General features: G+C 56.9%; 1 protein-coding gene across 1 annotated transcript; it reads right to left on the reverse strand.

Annotated features, from left to right (window-relative positions):
• Positions 1 to 12344: 12344 nt before the first annotated feature.
• ETV3 (ETS variant transcription factor 3) lies at positions 12345 to 21099 on the reverse strand. The gene is made up of 5 exons (XM_082496213.1): positions 20964 to 21099; positions 19601 to 19663; positions 18426 to 18663; positions 16064 to 16179; positions 12345 to 13583 (listed from the first exon to the last, which is right to left on the reverse strand). The coding sequence occupies exons 2-5, from the start codon at positions 19644 to 19646 to the stop codon at positions 12400 to 12402; spliced, it is 1584 nt and encodes a 527-aa protein (XP_082352339.1). The 5' UTR covers positions 19647 to 19663; positions 20964 to 21099; the 3' UTR covers positions 12345 to 12399.
• Between the last annotated feature and the right edge of the window lie 1598 nt (positions 21100 to 22697).

The raw sequence follows: 22697 nt of genomic DNA on the forward strand, positions 1-22697 counted from the left end.
AAAATCCACGTGGTTCGTGCCCTTTGGGCTTGCAGGTGGCCGGACCCCCCGTTTGATCTGAGCCTGATTCCAGATTCAGCCAAAAAATGGGAAAAAGAAAAAACAAACCCCCCAAAACCCCAAAGATGGGGGCGATGGGACAGGGTGACAGTGGCATCGTGTCGTCCCCCCCTCCCTCCTCTCCCTCGTCCAAGCACCACAGCCCCATGTCCCACTCCGGTAAATACAAATGGGGTGATTTGGGATATTTGGACTGGAGTAGGAAAGCAAAAAGGGCCCTGAGAGCCACGGAGCCAAAGGGAAGGAGGCTGTGACACACACACCCCCACCCCAAAACCCCCCCCGGAGGGCGGAATGCCTTCACGCCCATTTTTCCCCCCCCCTCTCCTAATTGACTTTCCTTGTTTATTCTCCGTTCGCGATGACCTCAATGCCTCTTTTGAGTCTCCGGTGTGGGGTCGCAGGGGAAAGGGGGGGTCCAGGGTCCCCGTCAGCCCCACAGGGGCTGTTGAGCCCCAGGGGTGTTTTCTTGGGGTGCCCCATCTCCGGGTGAGGGGCTGTCCCCCTGAATTATGGGGAGAGGAGCAGACGTGGAGTGCATATGGGGGGGGTCTGAATTGGAGTAGGGGGTCCCCACTGCCCTGCTTGTGGGGGTGGGACGCCGGGGGGGCCCCCCGGGATGGAGGAGTTGGGGGGGGGGCACGGGGAGGGGTACAGGGGAGGTTTGGGGGCTGATCCCGCAAAGCTGGGTGGGATTTGGCCAGGTTCCTGCCCCTTTATCTCTTCCAAATCCTGCTCCAATCTCCTTAGCCGCCCCCCCACACCCCCATACCCACCCCCGCCACCAGGTCTTGGGGAGGGGAGGGGGCATCACTCCCCCGGGCGGGCAGAAGTGAAGGGTCTGTTTGGTTAAAAGCATTTAATGCTATTAAAACAAGCAGATTAGGGAGTGTTGGAACAGCCAATAGCCGGGGGGGACACCAATGGGGCCGGGGGGGCAGATCCTTGGGGTTCATCCCACTTATGGGGCAGGGGAGAGGGGTTGCCGCAGAGGGATGGGGACAGAGCATCACAGCAGCCACCCTCGGTGGCATGTCACCCCCTGATTTCCCATGGCCAGGACCCCCGCCCAGCACCGCCCCGTGACATGGGGTCCATTCCCCACCCCATCAGGGACCCCCATCCTGGGCTTAGAGCATCCTCCGCTGCTCGTTCCCATCCTCCCAGCCCCGCTCATTCCCATCCTCCGTGCTCTCTTGGGACTGTGGGATTTAAAAGGTTTCAAACCGAAACCCTAAACGGGCTTGGGGGGGGGGGGGGGGGGGGGGGAGAGGGGGGAAGAGGATGACATAGGGATGAAGGTCACATCGGAAAGTCACAGCCCTGGAAACAGCCAGGCGAGGGGCTGAGGGGTGTCCCCGGGGGAGGGGGCTCATCCCCAGCCATGCTGGGGTGGTGACATCCCCTGTTCCCCGCTCGTTCCCCTCCTCTATCCCAGGGCTGGATGTAGCCCATCCCGGGATTTGGGACATCCGTCCTGGGCTGGATATGGCCATCCTGGGGCTTAATATGGCCATCCTGGGGGTAGATATGTCCATCCTGGACTGGATATGGCCATCCTGGGGCTGGATATGGCCATCCCAGCTCAGATAAATCCATCCCAGGGCTGGATGCAGCCCATCCCAGGATTTGGAACATCCGTCCTGGGCTGGATACAGCTATCCCGGGGCTGGATATGGCCATCCCGGGTGTAGATACGTCCATCCTGGGGCTGGATACGTCCATCTTGAGCTGGATATGGCCACCTTGGGGCAGGATATGGCCATCCTGGGCTAGATATGGCCATCTCGGGGCTGGATATGGCCATCCTGGGTGTAGATACGGCCATCCCAGTACCAGCTGTGCTGGGGACACTGGAGAGGGGGGCACTGGATCCAGCTCCCAACCGTGGAGCTCTTATGGCTGCCGCGGGGAGCGGGACCGGGATTTGGGCTGGAATATCATCAGCTCCATCCCCTGAGCCCAGCCCTAATCCTCAAAGCTCTTTGGGGTTTTCCCTCGCTGCTTAAATCCTCTTTGGAGCGAGGAGAGGCTGGTGCGGGGGGGGGGCACCGACCCGAGCAAAGGGGGTGAAACCCCACCCTCGATCTGGTGAAAATGGTGAAAATGGAAAAGGAGATCCATTCCCTGCCTGAGCCAAACCCTGCCCGCACCAAACCCTGCCCGCAGGCAGAGGTGGAGGCACGGAGCGGCCTCGGGAGCACGAGGCCGTCGCGGTGACCCCGAGCAGAGCCACCTCCTGCCCCGAGCATCCTCCAAGGGACATTCCCGGTGCCGTCGCGGTGGGCATCCGACCCCCGCTGGGAGCATGAAGGGCTCTGAGGGGCACTGGGACCCCCGGGTCCCCGCGAGGGAAGGGCTCGCCGGTGCCTTTCCCAAAGTGTTGGTGCCAGATCGTTGCTCCGGTGGTCTCCTACCTCCCAGCAGTGCCCGGTGGCCGTCTCACCCGCCTCTGGCACACCCAGCCCGATGCATTTCACCGCGTTAGGGTCACTTAAAATGAAAACCCAGTCCTGCTGCGCTAGCTCACTCCCAGGAGGCTGCACAGATTGCGTTAACCCCTCACCGGCCACCGGCTGCCGCCTGCTGCCCTTGCCACCCTCCTCCTCCTCTTCTTCATTCCTGGTTCCTACAAGTGATGGGGATGCAGCTCCCACTGCGTCGGTCCCTCACTATGAGAGGCACCCATGGCACCGAAGCACCTTGGCCGGCAGCGCCAGCGGGGTCCCGCCAGAGAAATAGGGATGTTTTGGCCAGAACGGGGTTTCACCAGGGCTGGAAAACCCTCCCGGAGCCACACGCGAAGCTCAGGGACACGGAAAGGGCCGGGCTGCCCATCCCTGCCTGCGCTGCCTGTCCCTGCCAGCCAAGGGACCGTGGGCACCATGGTGGCTCCAGCCCGGTTTCCCCCGTCCATGTGAACCAGGAGGAGTGGGTGATGAGCAGCTGGAAAGGCGACGGGATCCTCCCCAGTTTCTCTCCTCCGGCGCCTCAGGGTCACATCAGAACCCCGGGAGGGGGGGGGGATTCGGTGGCTCCAGCGTGCACCCCTTGCCAGGGGCAGGGAAGCCTTCATCCTACCGCAGCAAACCCCAGCCCCACATGCTTTTGGCACACACGGGGTTTGGAAATCATCCGCAGACACTCTTCAGCCTCCCGGCATCCCTCAGCCATGGGAAAAAGCCACCAAAAGGGTGGGCTGGGGGGCACAGAGATGATCCCTCCCCCGTCTGCCATGGGGACAAACCCTGATGGGCTCCACCATCCTGGGAAGGTGCCGGTGGAGAGAAGCATCCCTTCGTTCTGCCCGGTGCCGGGGAATGGAATCCCAGAGCTGTTTGGTGGTTAAATCAAGCGAGGTTAACGCAATGGAAAGCGATCCAGGCCCCGGGGTGGGGGTGGGGGGACGACACAGCACACTGATGGCTGGGGGTGGGGATGGGGTGGGAGAACAAGGGGGGGTGCAGGATGGGCGCGGGGGACACTCCTGCCCGGGTGCTCATCCCCTCGGGAGTCACGGGGATGCCGCAAAATCGAGTTGTCCTCTTCCACAGCACCCAGGCATCATGGTTGGAGTGAAAAATCTCCTGGTTCTCCGCACCGCATCTGTCTCCTGACCCGCAGCACAGCTTGGCCGGTGCCAAAACCCCCCGTCCCGTCCTGGCACCGGCTCCCACCGGGCTGCAAACCCAACGGCAGGGCAGCGGGACCTGCCTGCATATGGCTCGACGCTCACCGGCACGCGCCCGCCGTGCGCTCCCTGGCACTCAACACCCAGCTTCGCCCACTCCCAGCCGGCACAGCTCCGCCGGCACTGCTCCTGCCCACGGCACGAGCCCAGCCAGAGCCAGCCAGACGCGCCTTGGCAGCGCCGAAGCCCGGGTGGAGCCGGTGAACGTTTCTTGCTGATCCAGGAGCTTGGCTGTGAATCCCGCGGGGTGTAGCCGGCTCGCGGCTGCCCACCCATTGCGACACCGTCAGCCGCGACGGCGCGGTGCCAGGGACCCTCGGGCGCCAAGCGCTTTTGCCTACCAAAGCGCTGGGCGAGTTCCTGCTCCTTTGCTTTCCCTCCTCCTAATTGGGAAGAAGGGCCCGGGCAGCTCCGTATCTTGTCCAGACATGAACGGCTCGAGCGTGACGGGAGCGCACCGGGAGTGCGCGGGATGGGGAAGCGGCAGTGCCGGTGCCGGATCCATGTCTCACCGTATCCCGGCACCCCGTGCGCAGCTTTCCCCAGCCCATTTCACCAGTGCAGAGCTGGGGGATGCTCCCAGTCCAGTCCCGGCACCTCAGTGCAGATAACTCAACCACCACCGGCAGCCCACTGAGACGTCCCCCACGTCTCCCCCCCCTGGATGGAGCCATAAAGCACGAGTCAGGATCAATAAGTCATTTCTCATGGGTTAATCCCCCTCCCCATCCCCCCACCCCCCAACCCTGCCGGGAGACCTCACAAATTAAAATAATAATAAGATAAGGTCAGGCGGGAAGGGGGGGGTCGGGGGGGGGGGAGCAAGAGGTGGGTCGGGAGCGGAGAGCTGAGCCGAGGGACAGCCACGGTGTCCAGAGGGGTGGCCAGCGGCTGAGCAGAGGGGTCGGGGTGGAGGAGAGCGGCCGAACCTGGGGAGTGATGGGGGGGGAATACAAGAAAAAGGGAGAAACGGGATGAAAAAGGAAGGAAGGAGGGGACAAGCGGAAGGGGCTTGTCTGAGGATGAGGGGGGATGAAGAGCGAGAGGCCATGGGGAACCAGGGCTGGGGAGAGAGGAAGGAAGGCAAAACAGGCAGAAAATGGTAAAAGAGCAAGCAGAGGAAGGGAAAAGGGAGAAAGGAGGCAGGAGCCGGGCGAGGGGTGCCGGGGGACCGCGCCGGCAGCAGGATGCGGCACGTCCCGCTCCGGTTCCCGAAGCCTCTTCAGGTCCCATTAGCAGGGATGGAAGGTGACAGCTGCCGATCGATAGCAATCGCACCGACATGGTCCTGGTAATAAACCCATTTCACTTGAGTTTCCACGTGTCCCAGCCCCCTCCATCACCAACACCCCCCAACCCCCCCAGGGGTATGAGCCCCCCCCCCTCCCCGACCACAGCCACCTCCAGGCCCTTTTTTTGGGACGCAGGCGACGTCATGCAAAGCCCACGTGCCGGGCAGGATTGGGCCCTGGGGCGCCGCAGAGCCGGGACAGTGCAGCTCATCCGTTCTCCCGACCTCTCGGATGTGCTTTTTATGGGTGCCAAAGGCAGATTAATGACACCCCAGGCAGGAGCAGGGCTGGAGGTGGTTTTAATTGCTGTTAAGAGGAGGTTGGGGCTGGATGAAAGAGCTTCGGGGTTTTATTGCACCTGTGAATTTGGGTGGTTTTGACAGCAGCAGGCTCCCGCCGACCCCGGGGGGGGATGCTCCCGGCCCCATCCCCGCAGGGAGCAGAGAGACCCCCCTTCCCCTGGGGATAAATTTTGGGGCTTTGTGTGGGTGTGTGTATGGGGGATGCCAAGAAGAGACCCCGGGCAATTGCGAAGGAGGGAATCCCCGGTGGGTCGGTAGTTTCTCTGCCCTCGGTTCGGGGTGTTGGGGGGGGAACATCCCACACACCCAGCTGAACGTGAGCATCCCCCCCACCCTGCTGCGCTTGGGCATCCCTCCCCAAAAAGGCTTTGGAAAGTCCTGGAGAGGTTTCCCTCTGCCTCTCCATGTGGTATTATCCCGCCTGCTGTGACCCTGGGGCTGCGGCGTTGGGGAGATGGTCGGCCACAGCAGCTCTGGGGCTGTCGGCGCAGAGCCTCGTCATGTCCCCCCACTCCCAGTCCTGTTTCATCTCTGCCACCTGCGAGGAAGAGCATAGGGACAACGGTGGTGCCGGGGTGAGGTGGAGCGAGTTGGGGACAGGGGAACCATGTTCCTGCTCTGCTCCAGACCCTGCCAGGGCTCCTGCGGTGCCGAGGGAGGGGGGAAACCCTGAGAGGTTGTTATTTATCATAGAATCATAGAATGGTTTGGGTTGGAAGGGACCTTGAAGATCATCAAGTTCCAACCCCCCAACCCTGGGCAGGGCCAACTCCCCCCAGCCCAGGTTGCTCCAAGCCCCATCCAACCTGGCCTTGAACACCTCCAGGGATGAGGCAGCCACAGCTTCTCGGGGCAACCTGCACCAGGGGCTCACCGCCCGCACAGCCAACAATTTCTTCCCAATAACTCATCTCAATGTCCCCTCTGTCAGTGTCAAACCCTTCCCCCTTGTCCCATGGCTCCCCTCCCTGATCCAGAGTCCCTCCCCAGCTCTCCTGGAGCCCCTTTAGGCACTGGAAGGGGCTCGGAGGTCTCTGTGGAGCCTTCTCTTCTCCAGGCTGAACCCTCCCACCTCTCCCAGCCTGTCCTCCCAGCAGAGGGGCTCCAGCCCTCGCAGCATCTCCGGGGCCTCCTCTGGCCCCACTCCACCAGCTCCATGTCTCTCCTGTGCTGAGGCCCCTGAGCTGGAGGCAGCACTGCAGGGGGATCTCCCCAGAGCAGAGCAGAGCACAGCAGAGGGGCACAACCCCCCCCTCGCCCTGCTGGCCACACTGCTGGGGATGCAACCCGGGATGCCGGGGGCTCCCTGGGCTCCAGTGCACAGTATCGGCTCAGGTCTCCCCAGGCGAAGCCCCCCATGTTTTCCCCAGGCTGATGTCATCCACCGTGACCTAATGGGACCAGAGTGCAGCCTCCTGGGGGGAGCTGGTAGCCGGCTCCCATCTGTGCCCACAGCCACGTTTCAACTGCTCCATCCCAAAACAGGTTTGGGGTGAGGTGATCTGTGCTTTGCTTTCCCCGTGTGGGACTACAGGCCCAGGTTGCCCAGAGAAGCTGTGGCTGCCCCATCCCTGGAGGTGTTCAAGGCCAGGTTGGACGGGGCTTGGAGCAACCTGGGCTGGGGGGAGGTGTCCCTGCCCAGGGCAGGGGGTGGCACTGGGTGGTCTTTACAGTCCCTTCCCACCCAAACCATTCTACAACGTGATGATTCTATGACACGAGGGCAGATGAAGACCCAGGTGAAGGCAGACAAGTCCCAGCATGGGGTTTTGTGCCCATCCCCAACAGCGAGCTGGGGGAGCAAGAGGAGATAACGTGGTGGCCAAATAAGAGATAAAGCGATTCCCCGATCAACGCGGATGAGATGGAGGAACAGCGCCAATCAATACCGGCTGCCCCCTCCCCACGGAGGAAGAAGAGGAGGGTGAAGGAGGGGAGAGAGACGAAGAGGAGGCGCAGAGGGAGATGCAGCCTGTTTCCCCCCTTCATCACCCCCCCCGTCCTCCCCTCTGGGGCTGGGATGAGGATGGGGAGTCCCAAATCACGGCTGTCCCCCCCCCAAAAAAGACCCCCTCCACTCCGAGAGGCTGCAGTATTCCCCCCCCCCCCCCCGGCATCCAGTGCCTCTCCGGCGAAGGCAGCAGTGGGAGGAAGACCAGGATGGGGCTCCCGAGGCTCTTAATTGGCTTCACCATCGGCTCCCAGCTGCCGCTTTGGAAAAATCCCGCTTGGACGTTGCTGGAAATTTCGAAAGATCAAGCTTCAGTTTTACAGTTTGGGCTCAAATCTCCTTTTTTTTTTTTTGTTTTTTGTTTTTTTTTTCCCCCCGCCCTGGAAAGCAGACAGCATTCTGCTCCAGAGGAATCCTCAGCGGGGCTGGAAGGGGGGACTCATCTTCATCTGGAAATTGGAAGAGCATTTGCAGTTTTCCCTTTTCATCAACGAAGCTGGAAAAGCGTCTGCCAGACTGTGGTTTTCCCCCCTTATTTTCACTCCCCTGGAGGGGCCCGATCCTGCACAGGGGCTGGCAGCATCCCGAGTTGGGGACACACACACACACGACTCCTCCAGCTCCTGCGCTTGGTGCCTCGTTGGGCAATGGGATTTTTATAGCAATGACCAGTTTGCAAACTTCCGAATCGGACCTGGTTTGGTTTTTTTGTTGTTGTTGTTGTTCCCCCCCCCCTCCCAAATGTCTAAAATGCCCCCAAAATTGGCCTGGGAATGTCGCGCCAAAGCCACCGCGCAGTCACCGGCAACAACAAAACCAGAGTCTTGAATTCACACCTACTGAATAAGGAGTGATTGATAAATAAAAATAAATCCACCCCGGGGATTACCCAGCTGTCAGGACCCCGGCACGTGTCTCCATGGAATTAAGGGGTGTTTAATTAAATATAATTCTCATTAGATTAATTGTGTGTCCGAGGAAAGGAGCAGAAAGCTTCTTGCTGGGCAGCGCCGTCCCTCTGAGAGCCCGGCGTGAACAGGAGGAAGGAGGGTGCTGGGGGCTCAAGAGAATAATAATTAGTAATAATTCTCTAGTAATAAGGAAGGCCTGGAAAGGGGAGGGCAGTGGAGCAGAGCTTGGCAGTTAAGCACAGAGCTGAGGGTCAGGAGCTCCATCCCGTCATCCTCTCCCGACGCAGATCCCTCTCTCTCCGCTTAGAAAGAAAAGGAAATAAAATAAAATGAAATAAATAATAAAATAAAACAAAATAATAAAATAATAATAAAAATAAAACAATACATAAAACAAAATAAATAAAACAAAATAAAAAATAACAAGAAAAACCCAAAATAAATAAACCAAAATAAAATAAATAAAATAAAATGCCCCGAGCCACCTTCCCAGTCTGAGCAGGGTCATCCCCCCTCCATCCCAGTGCCCCTTCCCGTGGGGAAACCCTATAAGAAAAGGCACCACCGGTAGTGGGACTGGGGATGCTCCTCTCCAAAAGTCCAGCCAAGAGCATCTCGACCCGCACCGCATCCAGCCCCGGCGCTGGGGGAAGACTTGGGAGAGCCGTCGGGCAAACAGCACTACCCCGACCCCAGAGCGAAACCCGCCAAGAACGCAGCCAGAGGCCAAACTGCTTATTTAAAAGGTTTATTTAACTTTTTAATTTGAGGTAAAATACTTTTTTTGTTTTGTTTTGTTTTTCTTTCAACTTCCATAACAAAATACAGAGCTATCAGATACCCCTGGAAAAAAATATGTATATTATACATATATTTCTATAACATTACATCATATATATATAATATATATATGCAAACTTTTTTTTTTACTTTTTTTTTTTTTGAAGACTTTATAGAAAGTGGAACGTCTAAAGGCACTGCACAATGGAGTATTTAAAGACTACTTTACATTGGTATGTACATATACACACACGCGTTCAAGCCCACTCCCCGAGAGCTCGAGCTAACCCCGTACCCGCTGCACGCGTATGCATCCACACTAATCCCTGCTGAATCGATTCTAGTAAAGTCAAAGAACATGCCTCAAGGAAAAGTGATTTTTTTTAATAATAATAATAATAATAAAATAATAATAAAAAAAAACCCACAACTTTCTAGCGGTAAATATTTTTCTCCTTAAAAGCACTCTAAAAAAAAAATTAATGTTTGGGTTTTTTTTATAAACAATCTGATTACGATTATTTCAAACCAAAAGAAGAAATTCATTGCTTTGTCTTAAACCCACCAGGATCCATAAGATGACCAAAAAATAAACAAAACCAACAAACAACAAAATCCCAAGAAAAAGTTACTTTAAAAACAAAACAAAAAAAAAAAACATAATTATGGAATAAATAAAAACAAGGGACAACCCAGCGACGGGTGGAACCTCCACGACGAGATGGGTTAATGCTTCTGGAGGGGCTCTTCTTCCTCCTCATCCTCCCCTGGATTCGGGCAGGGGGACAGGACGTAGGGCCCCGGCGCGGGGATCATTTCGGCTCTGTGGTTCGTTAAGTTCTGCCAGGCTAATCCGGCCTGCCCCATCTCCATAGTAGGGGGGGGGGGGGGGATGGGGGGTATTTTCTCCCCTCCCTCCCCAAAATCGCGCTTTACCGCCGGTTGTCCGCTTCAAAGTCTCTTTCCTACAGATTCTCTATGACTAAACAAAGCAAAAATGGTTTAAACATTAACATGCTCTTGATTAATTAATACAGCTGGACGTTGAGATCTCAACCATTTAAACTTTACAAGTTTAAATATTTTGGCACATCGGAATTTTTTTTCATTTTTTTTTTATTTTTTCCTTATTTAAAATGTATTTATAAGTGCCCTCCTCCGAGGCTGCTGCTAGGCAATGTGAAATCTGGTCGGGAAGAGCCCCCCCCTCCCCCCACCCCAATTCCCCAGCTCCGTGAGCCGGTGGGTGGGTGGGGGATGGGGGGGGGACCGCAGGTGACGCTGCCGACGCAGAGCCCACAGCCGGTCACCGATCCGTTGTCCTGAGAACCCCCAGTCCTTTATCCCTGAACACGCGGAGCTCCCGGATCGCAGTGCAATGGCTATGAAAACGCAACCCCCCCACCCCCTTCCTCCTCGCCCCAATCTTCCCCTTAACCCCCCACCTCCCCCACCCCCCCAAATTTTTAAAGCCAAACAGTTCAACTTGGGGGAGGTGGTTTGGTTGGTTGGTTGTTTTTTTTTTTGCCTTAAACTACGGGCGCCCACGGACTGTGGCACTCGGAGAGGAAAGGGGGGGGCGACGATATGCATCGCTGATGGGAAAGGCCTCGTGTTTCTAATTCCTGAGTTCGCTCGCTGAGCCCCCCGGTCTCCTCCTCCTCTCTCCGCAGCCGGATTGAGTGGTTCTTCTCTCCATCCCCCCCCCCCCCCCCCCCCCCCGCCTTTTTTCTCCATGCTCAGCTCCAACCGGGAAATCCAGGCACTGAGGGGGTCCGGAGCCCAACCTGGGAGATGCTGAGCTCACCCAGGTAAGCGGATTAAAGCCCCCCCCCCCTTCTCCACGCATCCCTCGGGATGGCTCCATTTATCTCGTTTCCCTGTCTTAAAAAAAAAAAAAAAACAAAAAACAAAAAAAAAAACCCAACATTTTGCAAAAAATCATCTTGTGCTCCCACGTGCTCCCCTCCTCCCAACAGGCACCCCGAGTCCTTGACTGACGCGATCTGCCTGCGCACGCCGCTCGCTCCCATCGGCGGGAATAGCGCGCCGGCACTCCGGCTCCAACCTTGCGGAGACAGGTCATTTTTCCAAGCTCCTTTCAAGGAACGGGAACCAAAGGCGCGTTACTGGCTGTTAATCCACAGCCTGAGTCAATCAGCCTAACGAGAAATGCAGCCGCGTAGGGAAATAGCAGATTTATAGCAAAAATACAGTGAGATTTACACGGCAGAGCCCGCCGAGACGGCCTCCGCTCCCCACGAGCACGGCGCGCTCTCTCCATCGCTTCTCCGGCATCAGGCAAAACGCAAAACCGCCAGGAAAAGCTGAGCCGGGCCGGAGGCTGTCGGCTCTCGCCCGGGCTGTGCTCCCAGCAGCGACAGACCCTGCTCGCATAAAGTGTACACGTAGTTAAGGCATGAGTCAAAAGTGATAGGGGAACCAAACAAAAGGCAAGAAGATTGAACAAAAAGCTCCTGTCATTCCTTCTCTATGAACTCACCACAATCATTTCAGCGTTAATCTTCCAATCACTCCCAACTCCACCCATACAATTAGGGGGGGGGGGCAGGGAAACCCCCAAAAAACCTAGGGTACATTTTAATGCGTCTATTAAAGGCATTAGGTTATTTTTTTTCCCACCCCACTCCCTTCCCTGAAAGATTAATATTAATTTTTTTTTTTTTTTTTTTATATTTTTGCTCATGGCTTCTGCAGTTATTTCAGAAAAGGTGATTAAGGACCACTAATGTATCCTGAAGCGCTACCGAGATCCGCTCCGTTGGGAAACGCGGTTCCCTCTCCGGCAGTGTCCCCCCCAGCCTCGCCTGGCGCACCGGTGACTTTGCCCCGGTCGTGTCTTCCCCGCTCCACAGACAGCGCGATATTCCCTCACCCCAGCCTCCAGCCTCTCCCAAAATGCAGCTGGTTTCCGAGGCTGACGCATGGCACTTCTCGAACCAGGGCAGGAAATCCTCTCCCGCCATCGCACCAGGCTCCATATAGCAAAAAAAAAAAAAAAAAAAAAAAAAGAAAAAAAAGAAAAAAAAAATTAACGGAGAACTAGATGAATTTGGAGATTCCTGCTTCTAGAGCGTATATAAAATGGACCGTGTCCGGAGTTCCTCCGTCCCGGTGGAGACCTCAACCCCGCTGGAGTTCAGGCAAGGCGTGAAGCTCACGCACAAGGGCGGCCAGCTTCCCTCACCTCTCCTAATTGGAGCGAGACAACCACGTCTCACCTGCAATTCAACAACGAAAACAAAGAACACAAACCCCCTAAGTTTCTAGAATTAACCAAAACCAGGCTAGCCCCAGCCCCCTGCCTGCCCCCCACGCTCTGCAGCCTTGCTACATAAATACATGGATGTTTTTCCAGCACAGAGGGACTGCAGAGGCTCTGCCCCGGGGCTTAAGTGTCGGAGGCGGCGGTGGCCGTCACAGCCTTGGGAGCTGCCGGGAGGTGCGGGCTGCCCAGTGCCCCGTTCCAGTGGACACGGCCGTTGTGGCGTTCCTCGGGGAGGTCAGCTTGCCGGTCGCCGTTCCAACGACGTTTGAGACGCAGTTTCGGAGGCATGAGGGCATCTTCTCTCTTCTCTTGAGCTCCCGATTCTCCAACGGCCTCTCGGGATGATTTCTCCCCGCTGCTCTCCCCTTGCTCTGGCGATTCCTCGGCCGAGAAACCGGCCTGGCTGGGTGCTGGCGGGGCTGGGTGCCACGACGGCGCAGCTGGTCTGGCAAACACAGGCCCTTTATCCTCTTCCAGGCTGGCTGCCACACCGGAGCCTTCCTCTCTCTCATTTTTATCTTTTCCTTTCACCGGTGGCTCTTCGGACTCTGCCTCTTTGTCCATCGCAGGTTCGACCTTCACCCTGGGAGGAGGAGTACCTAATTGGGGGGCCGCCGGCTCCTCGGCGCTTTCCAGTCTCTCTCTGTTTTTACGCCCCACGGGTGGAGGTTGGAGCTTGATGGGAAACTGGGGCTGCTCCTCCAGGGGCATTTGGCACTGTAGTGGCGGCACCATGAGCGGATAGCGGGGGAAAGTCCGCGGACTCAGGTGGTAGTTGAAGACGGAGCAAGCTTGCGAATGCAGGTAGTGTTTCATTTCCTCAGGGTTAAAAGAAAAGCAGCTGCTGCCTGTGAAGGGGCTGAGGCCCGGCGAGGGGCTGTAGGAGAAAAGGGTGGGAGTCAAGGACAACGCAGGAGAGATGGGGACGTTGAGGACCCCGCCACGCCCCGGCAGAGGGGACACGGCAAAGGGGCTGTGAGGATCCGGGTAGATCCCAGGCCTGGTGAAGAGCGGGAGCATAATATCGGGTTTGCGTTTCTGGTGGTTGACGCTACCGGCGCCCACGGCGTTGCGTGAGGCCATGAGATCCACTCCACGGCGCCAATCTGAGGAGCCGTCCTCCAGTTCCGGCATGTCCGGCTTCCTCTCACCGCCGTCACCCAACGTTTCCGGGTTGGATGGGACCAGAGAACCACCAGAGAACCGACTGGGTTGGGCATCTTCGGTGGGAGAGTGGCTGTCCAGTGGTGGGAAGTGGAAGCGGGACGAAGCCGTGGGGACAGGAGGAGCGCTCTGCGGCACGACACCTGGGACAGGGAGGGGAAAAAAAGAGTATGGGAGAGGTGAGAGCACAGTTGCCGAGGGAGTTAAATCACAGGTAAAGAGCTGCTTTTCAGGCTGCACCCACAGGCGTTTGGAAGAGTAACACAAAAATACCATGCGCTATCAACAACAGAGCGAACGATTAGATGGGAGGCTCCTTTCCCATCTGCTCCCTTCCCCTGCACAGCTCCAGCCTCCTCTGCCCACCTCAAAACCTCGCCACTGCCGGGGATGAATCTTCTCCTCTCTCCACCCCGGCTGAGGTTTCGTGAACCTTCAGTGCCACTGAAATCACTTCCACTTTCGGACGCCCTCCCCTGACCTCCTTGCTCTGGTTTAACCAGAAAACGTCTCGACGCTGGTGCGTTAGCAGCAGGGTTAAGCAATCGCGCTCCAACACCACTGGCAGAAGCGCTGCTGGTAAACCTCAAGCTCTCAGGGCTGACTGAAAGTCACTGATTTGTGCTTTTCTGGGAAGACATGTCTTCTCCCTGACGTTTTTGCTGGTACCGCTGCCAGCTCTTGCTGGCTCCTCTTCCACCGCCGTGCCTACGGAGCCGCCTGTCTATGACTTACTCGTGCCACAACGAGCCATATTAAGGCAAATTCTTCCACCTACTTTCTCACCTCCACACCGCGCCTGTCGATTCTCCCTTCCCTTCCAAACTGCGCAAGGGAGAGCCGAGAGAAGAAACCTGATTCCAAGTGCCCCAAACAGGTTTGATATCCCAACCCCCATCCCAGCCAGAAGGAAAGAAAACAGGTTGTAATTAGACAAGTGCATTCCAGTTCTCCAAACTTCTTTTTTTAAATGCATGCCCCAGAGATAGGAGGGAGTGGCTGCAAACAGGGAAAAGGAACAGCAGTGAGCAATATTGAGCTGGAACTGCCCAGACTCGTTGCTGCAAGTAATTATAGATTTGCAGTGCAGCTTCATACTACATCTTACACCCCCGTGCTTTGGCTGAGGACTCCTGGAGAATATATTCCCTTCTCCCCACTGCCATAAAGGCAAGTGTGTCCCACACAGGTGAAGCAAAACGCCACGATGATTATTCTTCTATTCTCCCAACCCCGTTTTGGGGTTAGTGTTTGCTTAGAAAACAATGCCTTGAGATCACAGCGGTGCTCGTGCCCGGACTGGGACTCCCCAGGGGCGGGGAGGGATGGAGGTCGCTTCCAAGTGCCAAGATCAATGAGCAGTCACCACCATACATAGGCAGAGGCTACTCAAGCACCGATGAGAAATCTACTCTTGCCCACACGTAACCTGTTTTTCTCAGCCGCCGGGGTTTCAGAGTCAACATTCAATCCCCACTTTCCCCTGCTCTCTCCCTGCTAGACGAATCTTCAAGGCTTCCCCTGGGGCACTCTTCAAGAGGTGAGAACTAAGCGCACGGTGCTGTGAGAAAGGCTGGTTCAGACGCCTCTGCGTTCACGCTTTCTGCGGAGAGTTTGCAGTCTCGGGCCTTTCTGTAATGACTTCCAGAAGGGTTTGGGGGGTTGTTTTTTCTTCTTTTTTTTTTATGGACTCAATGGCCACTAATTTCCCTGGTTGCATGGTGGCTGTGCAGTTATGGAGGCAATCAGCCCAGCTGCAGCAATCTAGCTATGGGGGGGACTCAACTCCACCAAAAAGGATCGTGCAAACAAAGGACCCTCTTCCAGAGAAACGACAGCACTACTGCTGATTCCGGGACAAACCTAAACTGAACTCCTGCTACTGCTCCTGGCAAAAGACTCAAAGGCCTTTTAGGATGAGAAGGGAACAACTACGCTCCATTCCTCAACTCTTTTTCGCTATCCTGAACATCAGCGTGCGCCGTTCTGCTGCAGGGAGAATCAAGAACTACCTGTGATTTTGGTCAAACTCAGGGGAGTTACTACTCTCTTCTGGAAACTGCTTTGCGCTTGCTATTAGGTTCCTCTGAACTCTAGATAGAAGTTGGTTAAGAAAAGTTCCTTTTGATGTAAAAGGAGCAGAACTGAAGCAAAGAAGGGGCCTTTGCAGAAGCGGGGAGGAGAGCAAGTTGCAGTTAAGCTGCAAAGTTTCTGACAGCGCTCACACGCACCCCTCACCATGCACCTCTAAGCTCCTTGTCAAGAAGGGTCACATTTATATAGCACCATAAAGTTACGTTACAAAGCATGTGAGTGAGGCAAGGGCCCTGCAACACAACCAAAACCCTCTTATCCCAAGGACGCCCGCCCCCCGCCCCAACAGCAAAGCAAAGCAAAGCCGTGGCACAGTCCAATAGGCCAGCTCAAATAGGAAACCAAAATGCCTCCAGTCTGCCCCCAAAGACAACCGCAGCTGCGTCTGTGACAAACCTGGCGGGCTTTCAAGTGTAGGAGATGACTGATAGAGGATCTGCAGAGGCTGCGGGGTCGGTCCCGGCCCCGTTCCGCATGCCAGGAGCAGGGGACAGTTAAAAACATGCAGCCCCAACCACCCCCCACTCACCATTAGGCCGAATGTTAATGAACGGGTAGTTGGGCATCACCAGCTTGTTGAAGTTGAACTTGTAGGTAAATCTTTTGCCTTTTGTCTTGTGGAGGATCCTCTTGTTGTAATAGTATCTGTTAACGAAAGTTAAAGAGAGCGATCAAAGCACGGGGTGATCTGGTTAAAGGTCTCGTTTCTTTTAGCACCGTACATCCACCTCTGACGTATCTATAAAAATGAATTTACCCCGAGAATTTGTGTTATTAGTACAAGAAAATATTAGTTGATGGGGAAGTTTCCAAACAACACCCACTCCTTTTATAACACATTCTTCAGCAGTAGGTTTCAAACCATTTTACAGGTCAATACGTTCCTTAGAACGTGCAGGAAAAGGTAAGATCCTGAAGGGAAGAGAAAGCCGAACAACAGGCCAAGCCTGTACATGCTGCTCTCACCCCTGTCCAAACTGGGACCAGTGCCATGGGATGGGGGGGTCTCACACAAGCATCCCACACGGCACTGACACCACCTCTCTATTCCAAGCCATGCAAACACCCTGCAGCCACTGAAACATGCACGGTGGGGCTGTGACTACCAGGGAAACGTCCCAGGACGGGAAAGGAAAATTCAGGTGAGGTTGTGCTGAGGCACAGAACTTTGAAGAGGGGAAACATGTGCCTGGGCTGGGGCAGAACAAACCTCAGTGCAAGGCCAGAGCTGAGCAAAAAGGGACCGAATTACCCAGATAGCCTCAGATTTTTTTGTTTGTTTGTTTTGGTTTTTTTTATTTATTTCTGCAATTTTCAAGGCCTGGGATATCGTAACAGCGTCCAGAGCGTGAGGCTGGAAATCGGGAGAGCTGGTTTCTGCCACCGTCATGCCCGTGAGCGAATTGATTCCCATCTGTTTACCCATTTGCACCTTTGGATTAAAACCCCCCGTCGCCTTCGTGGGTGGCGTTGATGAGGGTCGCGGAGGGCAGGCACTCGGGGCTGGCCCTGACTGCCGATCAGCCTCCCCTCCTCACCTTCACGGCACCAAACGAAGGCAGAAGAACTCAGTCACGGACATGGAGGGTATAATCCCCACCGCAGCCTCCTCCCCACTTACACCACCACTGTTTGTCCTCAGCCTGGTGTACAAACAAAGGTGTTACACGCAGATCATTGCCACCGTTCTCTGTGCTTAGGAGGTAGATTAACACACGCTGCCTGTTGCCACAGCACGCACCAAACAAAGTGGGGCCAGCAGGAGGGGGGGGGGGGGAGGAGCCACAGGTCCCCAGCTGAATTAACTGTTGATACCCGCAGCACCCTTGCCCCGCCGCTGTCACACTCGGCACCAAGATGCCAAGACATGATCAATGCTGGCAGGTGGAGGATATTTTCCACTCCTATGCACCAATTACAGCCTCGGTGCCATTGAATTTATTGTTTCCTTCCTGTTCCAGTATGAGACTCTTGTGTTTGCTGCCTTGTTTGTCTTTGTCAGCTCCACCCAGGAGGTATCAGAGGGCGTAAGGCAGCGAAGTCCACGTTACAGAATGATAATGCCAGAACCCATCAGGAACTCAGCCACTCCTGCAGGTGACAGGCTCAAAATGCTGCAATACTTCAGAGGGTCGTGCTTGTTTTCCACTGGGCTGATTTCAAAATACGCAGTGATAAGCGGAAAAAAAACCCCAACTGGACCCTATGGAAGGGTCTAAATAAAGGAGGGTAAAGTCATACTGAGGGCTTTGGAGTTGCGAAGGGGAAAGCAAGGAAGGCTCAGCCCCTGTCTCACACAAGGGGACAACTGGTGACCCAGAGGGCATCCTTAAGGATACCCAAATACGTGTCATCAGGGCTCGGGAAACACCCAGTCCAGGTCCTTGCTGTGAGACTGGCACCCAACCTCTGCCTCGCATGGATTCAGCAGTAAAGAGACAAGTACAAATCATGTTAGAAAGGGGAGTTGCTTTCTCTGAAATGGTACCCTTGATGGTGCGATAATAGAGTAACACCTCTGGTTTCCTCCCACACCTTTCATTGCTCAAGCCAGGGGCGGCAATGGAAGCTGAGAAAAGAGAGAGAAAAGCTCCCCGGAAGGAAGTCATCCTGATAATGACAACCTGAACTAGAGGTGCAAATTTGCACCACAATGCAGAAGACGGCATGGTGAACCAGGGACTCCCTCCCCTGGCTCTCTAATCCCACCCAAGTACAGTCAGACCTACCCGAGCAATCCCAGAACTCAAAATATGACACAAACCTCCCAGAAATGCAAGTGCCACCGAAGCAGTGACTGAATAGCTACAATTAATTACCCAAATGAGGCAGAGAAAGATGGAAGGAGGGCTCCTTACCAGCCCCTCACCTTCACAGAGACTTCTGCTCACCTGAGAGCGCGGCTCAGCTTGTCATAGTTCATCTGGGGTTTGCACTTTCTTCTGCCCCACAGCCGGGCCACTTCGTCAGGGTCCTTGATGACAAATTCCCCATACTCGCCCTGCTGCCAGGCGATGACATGGCGAAACTCCTCCTTCTGCAGCAGCTCCAAGATGAAATGCCATAACTGGATCTGTCGGGAGCCGGGGCTGGACTCGGTTTTGTAAGCCCACTCTGGGAAATGATAACCTTGAAAAGGGCCAAGAAAAAGTCACTCAGACAGCGACAGGAGCTCACAACTGCCAAGCTGTACTGCGTATTTATCGCATTTTCTCTAGAGGGAGACCAGAGAGCATTGCTGGGGGCTTTAATTCTATTAAACATTCAATGTGGAAGCAGAGAAACACAGCTCTCCTACTCTGCTGCCCATTTTCTTACTCCTTTTAGCCCCCTCTCCTTGGAGAATCCCCAACCACCACAAAAAAGCAGTAAAACCGAAAGGACAAAAGCACAAGAAACAGTGGAAAGCAGCCCCAAAAGCTTTAGAAATCGCTATAATTTGGACTCCAGGTGGCTGAAATAAGGCAAATAATCCACATTTGAGCATTTGGTGTGCTGATGTTGGGGGTGGGTGAGGGTGCTCCCGCTCCCCCTTATTTCAGAGCCTGGCAGCCTGCTCCAGCTACAACCGCACCGGCAGATGTTTCTGAGCACCTGCCAAGTTCGGCTTTCTCAGAATAGTTTCCCAGCACAACTACTAACGCGAGGGTTTGTTTTGTTTTTGTTTCCCCCCCCCCCTTAAATCATTGTGGCTACAATTTCAGGCTCCAGCAGCGTGGAAGAGAAGTCGCATCACGCTTCCAACGCCACCCACACCACTACCGCAGGCTGCAACGGAGACAAAAACAGGCACGAGCTGTACCAGATTGCAGGGGATCCACCTTCGAGATCCTAAATCCTTACGGATAAAACATCTCCAGGCAGATCAATTTGTATATTAAACCTGGCGCCCTTAAAAACTCATTGACAGCCCATCAAGCAGACATCTCATCGATCCTCACTCACACACCGCTTTTGCCCACGTACTAGAGCTTTTGGGAGAAGTGGAATTAATCCCTCCTGAGCTCCTTTATCCTAGGAAAAAAATTCGTAACAGCTGAACAACTCAGCCTTTCGACTTCCTTACCTCCTCCTCCTTCTGGCTTATCCACAATGCTGCAGCCTGCTTTCATTTTCTCCCTCCTGCTGACTGTGAAACAGAAGGAAATTGGCATCAGTGACATCGACACTCCATTACTGTGAGAGGCACTTCGGAATTGCTCTGCGGAGGCCACCTCCAGCCGTAACCCTGCCCGTCCCCAGAGCCGCTGCCCAGCTTCTCTTTAACCATAATCCTCCACCTCGCCGCAACCCCCCCCCCGCCAAAAAAAAGAAAAAAAAAAAAAGAAAAAAGCCGGTGTTTGAGCCTTGCCCCGCCGGTAAAGCCCGCGAACGGAACGCGGCAGCACAGCGAGGCCGTCAGACAGACAAAACAAGCCAAACAGTTTGTCTTCTGTTACAAGACGGGCTCGGCTGCCAAAATACACAAGCTGCTGAGCTCGCCCAGATGTACCAGCGAGGGAAAGGGGGGGGGGGGGGGGGGGGGGGAATAAAATAAAATCCCGGCTCCCGATCTCCCCTTTCGGAGTCTCTACATCTGATTCCAATCGCTTTAGGTGGGCTCGGCTCGAAGCGCTACCGGCCAGCGACTGGGAAATCCAATCCCAAAAAGGTAAAACGGGCTCCGGGAAAAACGGTGGGACCGCCCTCCCCCGGCCCCCCCTCCACTTCTCCGGTAACCAAACGAGCCCCCGGGAGGAACGGTCCCCGCCGGGTTTTCCTGCTTTGAACTGTTCAAAGGATGGAAATGGCTGCCAGAAGGAGAGGAGGCGCCGCCGCGGCGGCCGGGTCCGGGCTGCCGGGTTCCCGTTACAGCCCCGCCGCCGCTCCCTGCCGCCGGCCTGCCCCGGCCTGCCCGCCGCTCCCTCCCCTGCCCCGGGCGGGGCACCCACGGCACCGCCGCCCCCCCCGGGGAAGGGCCTAAACCACCGCCGTCTCCCCCCGCCGCTCCTAACGCCCCCCTCCGCTCCTCGGTTACCGGCTCCATCCTCCCCACGGCCGTCGGGAACCGTACGCCCCCACGGGCCTCCTACCTACCGAGCCGCCCGGTTACCAGGAAGGCGCGCCCCCCCCCCCCCCCCGTAACCATACACCGTTCCCGCAGCCCCTCCCGCCAAGCGACCGCCGGTAATAGCGGGCTCCGCGTCGTGCCGTGTCCCGCCCCCCCATCACTGGGCCCGCCGCCCCCTTCGCCTCACCGAGAGCCTCCCGGTTCCCGGAGGCACCCACGTCCCGCCGCCTCCCTCCCCCTCCCCCTCCCCCCTCCCCCAACACCTCCGGTAACCGGCCGCGTCCTCGCCAAGGCCTCGCCGGCAGCCGGACCTCCGTGCCCCAGCGCGATGGGGGCGGCGGGAGGCGGCGACTCGGCCGCTCCCGGTACCGGGACCCACCTGCGGGGGCGGCGGGGGCCGGGCCGGGTCCGGCGGGTGAAGTGGGTGCGGTGGGGCGGCGGAGCGCGCCCAGGCCGCGGTGCCGATGCAGGGTACACGCTGCTCGCTTCGCTGCTGCTGCTGCTGCTGCTGCTGCTGCCGCCGCCGCCGCCGCCGCCGCCGCCGCTACCTCCCCCGCACCACCACCGGAACCGGAACCGCCGCCACCGCCCACACACTTCCGGACACGCTCCCATGCGCTTCCGCTTCCGGCCGGGCGTGGCGGCGGGAACGCGCACGTAAGGCCCCGCCCACTGCCCGGCCCCGCCCCACCTCTGCGACGGGTGGCGGCGGGGGACAAAAGAGGGGGGAAAGCGAAAGGCCCGACGGGCGGGGAGGGGATCCAGCTGTTTAAGGGGATCCTGCTCGGCCGGAATCCAGCTGTGCAGGGGCACAACTGGGTTGGGATCCAGCTGTGCGGGGGTCCTTGTATGTGGGGTCCCACTGTACTGGGATGCAGCTGTGCAGGAGTCCCCACTGTACTAGAATCCAGCTGTGCAGGGGTCTCCACTTTACTGGATCCAGCTGTGCAAGGGGGGGGTGACTGCACGAGGATCCAGCTGTGCAGGGATCCAGCTATATGGGGATCGAGCTGTGTAAGAGGTCCTGATTTGCCGGGATCCAGCTATGCTGGGATCCTTGTATATGGGGTCCCACTGTACTGGGATCCAGCTGTGCAAGGGGGGGTGGCTGCACGAGGATCCAGCTGTGCAGGGATCCGGCTATATGGGGATCCAGCTGTGCAGGGGTGGGACTGTGCAAGGATGGGACCGTGTGGGGATCCAGCTGTGCAGGGATCCAGCTGTGTAAGGGGTCCCACTGTACTGGGATCCAGCTGTGCAGGGGTGTGGCTGTGCAGGGGTCCCACTGTACTGGGATCCAGCTGTGCAGGGATGTGTCTGTATGAGGATCCGGCTGTGGGGGGATCCGGCTGTGGGGGGATCCAGCTGTGCAGAGATCCTTGTATCTGAGGATCCAGCTGTGCAGGGGTCCCACTTTACTGGGATCCATCTGTGCAGGGCTGCGACCGTACAGGAATCCAGTTGTGCAGGGATCCTGCTGAGCAGGATCTGCCCCTGGGGCAGCCAAGGGCTGCGGGGGGTTGGGGGGACACACACTCCAGGAGCGGGCACCCCATGACCGGCCCCTGACATGCTGCACAGAGCCGTGGGTGCTATTCCCCCCCCCCCGGCCCCATGGGTGCTGTCCCCGTGGGTGTTGACCCCCGCCCTTGCTGCAGCTCCTGGGGGGGCCGCTTTGGGACAGGGCCCCATCCCGGTGCCAGCCCCAGCCCTGAGCATCACCCCGTGTCTGTCCCCCACCCAGCTTTGCCACACACATGTGGCTGCTCCCCCATCACCCAGAGCCCCCCACCCCACTGCAGGGGGGGCAGCCCGGGACCCCCACCGGGCTGCAGACCCCCTATGTCCCTGGGTGCCTCGGGGGGGGGGGGCTTTGACCCCCATAAATCCACCCACACTTCACTTTCACCCATCTTTATTGGAGTCACCAGTGAGCCAAGGAGGGGTGGGGGGGTGGACCCCCCCTCCAGTCCATCCCGCACCCCCCGGGCTGCTCTTCTGTTTGGGGAAAGGGAATGTGGCAGCCCACAAGGATGTTGCTCGCCCCCTGCCCCTCCCCCCCCGAGTCCTGCTCTTCTCCAGCAGCAGAAATGGGACGGGGAGTGGGGGGACA

The sequence above is a fragment of the Vanellus vanellus genome, assembly GCF_965231255.1.
Source record: "Vanellus vanellus genome assembly, chromosome: 27".
Classification (NCBI taxonomy): Eukaryota; Metazoa; Chordata; class Aves; order Charadriiformes; family Charadriidae; genus Vanellus; species Vanellus vanellus.